At 37.5% G+C, this 7,257-nt stretch overlaps 1 protein-coding gene across 1 annotated transcript in view; it reads right to left on the reverse strand.

Annotated features, from left to right (window-relative positions):
- Nucleotides 1–212: 212 nt before the first annotated feature.
- FBXO28 (F-box protein 28) overlaps nucleotides 213–7,257 on the reverse strand; it is a 53,201-nt gene continuing 46,156 nt past the window's right edge. Inside the window, exon 7 of the mRNA XM_012000983.1 lies at nucleotides 213–4,889. Within this exon, the coding sequence (XP_011856373.1) occupies nucleotides 4,495–4,889 (395 nt within the window). The 3' untranslated portion in view covers nucleotides 213–4,494. The remainder of the gene's footprint in view (nucleotides 4,890–7,257) is intronic.

The raw sequence follows: 7,257 nt of genomic DNA on the forward strand, positions 1-7,257 counted from the left end.
ACTTACTTGCATACACTGTGGACACACTGCTTAGCACGAGTTCAACTTCCCCATGTAGAGTAAGACCTACTTTATAAGGTAGCTGTGAGGACCACTGTAACATCTGTAAAACACACAGTACAGTGCTCCAAAAGACAGTAGCTATTAATATGGTATGTTAGCAATAGAGCTCCATATTCTTTTGTGGATGAAATACAAAGAAAACAAGTAGCACTGGTAACAACACATTTATTTACGTACCCTGTAGTGTGACCGGGAGGTGTTTTTCACTTTCCAATAATTGATTCAGTTATAACAATTAAAATTCCAGAAGGTAAACTAGTAATTTATTGTTGCTCATAAGCATAGGTAAACAGACATGGTACCACAATAAAGGAATCTTAAACACTTCTAACTTTTTGGAATAGGTTTGAATATGGACCAATATACTTTGCCAATGGACCTAACAGATTGCCAATATATTTCTAAAATGTCTTAGTTCTCTTCAGACACAACAGAAGAAATCTGGATCTAATTTTTAAACCTCAGAAATTTAACCAAGATGATTAGGAAGATGCGAAAGGCCGGCAGTACTTAAGCCTGTCATATTTATCACCAATATAACTGTATTGCTATTAAAAGTAAAATCATGGTAGGGAGCAGCCAACTAATTGCTAGTCTCAGTTCATAGATTTAGTATTTTTTGAAAATAATTCACCTCAGATGGCGGGCTATACAAATTTAAAGTAGTCGTAACTTAACCTTTTGTGTACTAGTTAAAGCAATTCAGATAGATCCCAAGTCAAAGAACTGAATGGTGTTATCAAATTGGGTTTCATATCAGAAATCAGCCATTTCCAAACAACTGCATCATATAGGACATTTTCTTTCAGACTGCCTTTTATTCCTGGCTTCAAATCTTACTCACAGTATATGTTTTTAGAGAGTTTGGTAAGTGTAACAAATGGGTACTCATTGGTAGAGCAGGATATAAGAATGTGCTGATCACCAAGTATGAGATTTACATTACATTAAATTAAAATTATATAATGTTGGAAATGGACAATATAGGGAGTTCCCAGATCCTAGAAATTATTATGGCTAAGGAAACAGAGAACTCAAGAAAGGAATCTACCTCCAAGAAACTAATTCAGTATAGTAAAATAGAATTAAGTGCCCTGTCTTAGGAAAAATTTATTAAGAATAAGGAACAACTGGGACATCATACATCGTTTCTTTGGAGATTAAAGTGCAGGCTATGAAATGGCATATAAAATAATGCATAAAATAGTGCAATCTTAAGGTGCCATTATTTTTATTACACATAGCCTAGTTTTATGTCCATTTTCTCTCAAAAAATCCAGCTGTAGTGACACCTTTTAGCTTATTAATTTAGGCATTACTTACACTGTTTTACCCACCTTTGGGGCTACATAGAATATTTTAACATTTTTAACATGTAGAATAATTGCGCATACATCTTGAAACTACTAAATAGAGATTAAGGCAAGCCCCTGCAAAGTTCAGTACTCCAAAAAACGTGTTTTACAAAAAAATTGCTTCCCAAATCAGTGGCTTTTGACTGGATGATACCCCAATAGTCTTTAAAACTAAGTATAATGACTCTCAATACATTTGCATTTGCTCCATTATTTCCAGGCTCTGTACAGGAGTTTGAAAAACAACAGGTTCTATAACCTCAGAATCTGTGAAAACCAGGTAAGCCAAGTGCATGTGGGAGATAAGCAGAGGATCCAGCTGGGGTGGGGATAAGGCCAGCCCTTTTCATTTCTTAGGCACGCCTTTTCACGTTGTTATCCATGTGTGTAGCGCTGTACCATAATACATCCCTATGTGGGAATGACCCCTTAACATGGAGATGTCTCCTCTGAAAAACAGCCAAGGAAGATGACGGGAATACTTCAAGAAATGTTGCACTAAGACAACGCAATATTAACAACACACAGCATTTAAATACCTGACTTAAAATGCAGGGCAGAATGGTTCTCTCAGGAGGTTAATTTACAGTTTTTCTGTAACATATGTCAGTTTCACCTGATCAAAATAATCTGCAGTTTGTTGAACCTTAAATACCATTATGCTATCCATAAGTAAGCATAACGGCTAATAACTGTCCTAATAACTGGTGAAGGCAACATCCTAACATGTTTTAGCTAAATAGCCTAAGATTTAAGATCTGAACAACCGAACGAACTGTAGTGCTTTATTCTCCTACTGCATGGAACATTCATGCATTAACAAGTACAATGAATTAGCTTTATGAATAGGTAAGTGTATGCAATAGAAATTTGGATTTTGTAATAGAAAATTTACCTTCTAACAGTGTGACTACTTATGAAAGCCATATACACATGTTAACTAATGGAAGACTACACAGATGTTTAGGCTATCTAGATGTAGTTTAAAAAGAAATTCAGGAAACTTAATAGTTCATGAACGACCATTAAAGAAATAGTCTGGGGCTGTATCCCTTTGATGCATACGGATCACACTCTGTAAATCTGTAAACACATACTCTGATACGTAAAAATAAAGTCTTCCTGTGACCAGAAAAGCAGACTAGTAGAGGCCCTGGGTATTCCACCAGGCCTCCTCTAAAGATACGATAATATGGCTAAATACTCTGATTATAAAAATGAGAAGTGCTGAGAAAATAAGTTCCAGACGGGGACTTTTATGGATGATCTTGGCTGACAAATGTTTTTTGGAAATTGTTTTATTTTAAAATTACCTTCCCAACAAACCATGAAACACTTGGATGTTACTTTATGGTTTTTCATTGAAAACATACTACATTGTAAATGGAATTTCAAAGTCAGACATAGAATTGATGAAGATCTAAGGACAATATTATGTAAGGACAATATTAAAAATGGATAGAAAAAGCTTCGTCTGGTGAGGTTAATTTAAAGGACGCACAGCCATGTCACGGTGGACGGATAAAAGGCGATAGCCTTGTGCTCTTATTCGACTAAGGCGTCTACCAAACCTTAGGGTTACACAGGCGCCAACCCCCGCCTGGAAAGGGACAGTTTTCTATATTACACCCAAATTTACTTTAAATAACTGAAGCCCAAGGCAACAGCTGTTTAAAAGAACTTAACAGTCAAACAGCTACATAATTTAGTAAATTAAAATACAACTAAGACAGTGATAATTGAATGTCTCAAAAATATACAACTGGGGAAAATAACCACTGTGCACAATTTGGAGGTTGTTAAAGTGACCACTTAGGAGGTTGAACAGTGCAAGACATGCTTTTCCAGTTACAAGCTCAAAACAGGAGTGCAAACAAAATTAAAGCTTTTGTTTAAAGTTGTAGGATAAGGAAAGCTTGAAACTAATATAAAAAGCTTCCCTCAAGGTCATCCCCCAGAAATGAAATAATCAAAACGCTTTTTCATGGTACAATTTTCCTCAATGAACTTTGCTGCAATGGCAAAACTGCATCCCGCAAGTCGAGTCCCCTACTCACTCACCACATCTGATCAACTGAGCACATGGTGGTGAGCAAAGAGGAGTACTAACTCCCAGAGGTCCAATATTGATAGAAAGAGCCTTGGAATTTGGGGTTCTGCCTTAGCCAGTGTACCTGAACCCTACAGAGAACAGATAAAGCAATAGGCTTTAATAGTCTCTTGTTTCTATAAAACTGGAGGACAAATGGATGAAAAATTCCCCCTCTAGAGGCAAGCTGTTGCGGTGGAAGATGTTAAGCGCTTAAACTAAGACGCCGCTCTAAAAAGTGGAGAAGTATAGAGGTTCAAGATCAATACCAGTGCAAGAGCTTTTTAAGTGAGTTGATTAGGCAATGCATGCATCCATCCATGCAAATGTAGGACATGGCCCCCAAAGAGAATTGAAAACATGTATAACAGCTGGGTAAGTTTCTTGCCAGTAGTTTATAAAAATATATAGTCAATACTGTAGAGCCTCCTTCTACAGTCAATACTATGGAAGTCCATTTTAGTTACCCATTACTTCAATACCAAAAAGCATTAACTACTTTTCAGACATTCCAGACAAAGGTCACTTATAACAAAAAGACGACTTAAAAAAAAAAAAAAAAGAACCAAGATAGTGTCCATTTAAAAAGTAGGTCTTTTCTTCCAAGTGAACAGGACATTTTCTGTATTAAACTTAACTTCTGTTTAGTCTGTCAAGACTGGGTTTAAGATCCTTATGTATGTGCATATATGCAGAAACAAATTAACTTACTTTCAACATTATCTGCACAGAAAAAAGTTAACTCCTCAAAACATGATAGAACAGGTCTGGTTAGTACAAATCTATTGCAAAGTAAAAAGATTCTGTGCATCAGTTCAATCAGGAGAAGCGGGAAAAGAATGTCCCAACCATAAGAGTTCAAGTTTAAGTTGTGTTCTGAAAGCCTAGAAGCTTAAGGGACACCGTGTTGCTCACAGTATCCTGATATGCGTAACTGCTTAAGCTACTAAGCTGCGTCTTCCTCTGGAACTAGAACCACATTCCAATTTACTTTCTATTCCGAAGACGTTTAGATTTCCTAAGAGAGTCTATGGCTTCTGTGGCCTTTTTTCGTTTCCGAGGAGACTCCTCATTCTGCCCAGACCCTGAGGAATTTCCTACAGCACTTTCCATTACTTCTCGTAGTTTGCGTTCTAGCTCTGCCAACCGTGCATTTTGTTCACCTATGATCTGGGTCTGCTCTAGCAGTTTCTGGTCCTGGTCTTGAAGCTGTTTTTGCTGTTCTTGCACTTTGGTGCGAAGCTCAGAAATTTCACGCCTGAGAACAGTCACGCCAGCACCATTTGTTTTAACCTGCTGCTGGAGTTTGGTAACCTCTTGTCTTGAAGGGTTTTGCTTGGAGAAGAGCTGCATTGTTGTTAGGGCTGCAGATGGTCCTGGAACTGTGGAGGAATAATTTAAAAGGGTCAGTCACTTAAAATGTTTCTCTACCAGTCTTACACTTATTTAAAAATGGAATACCCTTATTATGTCACTTCTGAGAATTTCTTCTTCTTTGCAATCCAGTTGGTCAATTGGGTTAATTATCATAATTTAACATCTTATTTTAACTATAAATGAGTTTAAATTCTGATTCTTCTGCTCATGTGGCAGTATATAGACTGCCAGGAAATGAAGAAAGGCATTTAATGGCATAAACTTGAGTTTAAAATATTGTAAAATATTTTCAGAACCTAGTGACAAAATACAAGCAGTAAAATTAGAAAATAATAATTTTTTTTTTTGAGATGGAGTCTCGCTCTGTCGCCCAGGCTAAAGTGCAGTGGCACGATCTCGGCTCACTGCAAGCTCCTCCTCCCAGGTACACGCCCTTCTCCTGCCTCAGCCTCCCGAGTAGCTGGGACTACAGGCGCCTGCCACCACACCCGGCTAATTTCTTTTTGTATTTTTTGTAGAGATGGGGTTTCACCATGTTAGCCAGGATGGTTTGGATCTCCTGACCTCGTGATCCACTCGCCTCAGCCTCCCAAAGTGCTGGGATTACAGATGCATTGAAGCACTGTGCCCGGCCAGAAAATAATTATTTTCTATCTAATTCACATAACAAACACACTTTCAAGTTAGAAGTACAGACCTACAGGTTGCACGTTTCTAATCCAGAAATCTGAAATCCAAAATCTGAAACTTCTTGAGCACCAACATGATGCTCAAGGAAATGGCTTATTGGAGCATTTTGGATTGTGGGTATGTGGATAAGAGACTGTGCAGCCAGTACATGTAATGCAAATATTCCAAACTCTGAAAAAAAGCTGAAATCTGAAACACATCTGGTCCTAAGAAATTTGGATAAGGGATACTCAACCTCTATCGTGTTCTTAAGTTCACTCTGAACTTAAGTTATTTGCAAAGGCTTCAACTTTAGCCAAATGATAGGACTCCATTAAAGAGTGGGTTACATCATACATTATGATCACAAAGAATTCCTGGCATGGTGTAGGAGGGCCTTGGGCCTACTCTTTCAGGAATAATTAGAATGTAACACAAGCATAAAAATAACTATTTTAAACAAAGAACCTACTTTCTTTTAACCTTATCTACTGAAGGTTTTCTAAAAGAACCAGATGGGTCCATTCATACCCTAAACACATCATGTTAATCTTCTCCTTGCGCATCTAAATAACTGTATTTCCTTTATGGATGCATTCTTCTTTCCCTCTCTGCTTATCCATATCCAACTTCTACTTATTCACCAAGGCTTAAATCAATCCTTACCTCCTGTGATGTTTCCATCAGACCAGCCAGCACTGATCTACCTTAAAATTGTTTCTCTGCTCTCATTTGACATTTAATTGGACATTGCATTACTTGTTTTGCCTATGATAATTTAACTTCAAGTCTGAGTTTATCTTACCTTTTGAAATAGTAAGATCCTTGAGAGCAGACACCACGTATTACACTTCCTTTTAGTCTCCACAGGACACAGTACAGTGCTGTGCGCATAATAGGTACTCAATAAATAACAGATATATTAATGCTGAGATGTGTAGGCTTTATTACTCAATTACAGAGAGCCACTTGGTTGCCTCACTGAATACTACAGGGAGCTAACTAATCTGAACAAAATAAAAAGTTCTAAATTCTTTCCTAATTAAAGTACTTGCCAGAGTTGGGGATATTAAATAATTAAGTCTTTCAGTAGATAAAGGCACAAATCTCTAGGAGCCAATATACTTTTGCAAAAACAGTTATTTGGCACAGATAAAGTGATACTGTTCAAAATAGCCTTATGAACCCTGTCCTTCAAAGTAGCAGCCGGGAGTGGTGGCTCATGCCTGTAATCCCAGCACTTTGGGAGGCCAAGGCGGGCGGATTACAAGGTCAGGAGTTCCAGACCAACAACCTAAACAACATGGTGAAACCCCGTTTCTACTAAAAAATACAAAAATTAGCCGGGCGTGGTGGTGTGCACCTGTAATCCCAGCTACTCAGGAGGCTGAGGCAGGAGAATTGCTTGAACCTGGGAGGTGGAGGTTGCAGTGAGCAGAGATCACGCCATTGCACTCCAGCCTGGGTGACAGAGTGAGACTCCATCTCAAAATAAATAAATAAATAAATAAATGAATAAAAAAAAAATAAAGTAGCAGCCAGACACTTTGGGGGCTGAAATAATTCACCAAATATTTCCCTGAAGAGTTTTTGGCATTTTATCTGGTATATTTGTTTTTTAAAAAAATGATATTAATTCATCAGAAACATAAAAAAAAGTCCTCAAATTACAATGGTTCAAGTTAATGATTTTTTTTTTTTTTT

Source organism: Mandrillus leucophaeus, unplaced genomic scaffold (assembly GCF_000951045.1).
Source record: "Mandrillus leucophaeus isolate KB7577 unplaced genomic scaffold, Mleu.le_1.0 Scaffold645, whole genome shotgun sequence".
In the NCBI taxonomy this organism is placed as follows: Eukaryota; Metazoa; Chordata; class Mammalia; order Primates; family Cercopithecidae; genus Mandrillus; species Mandrillus leucophaeus.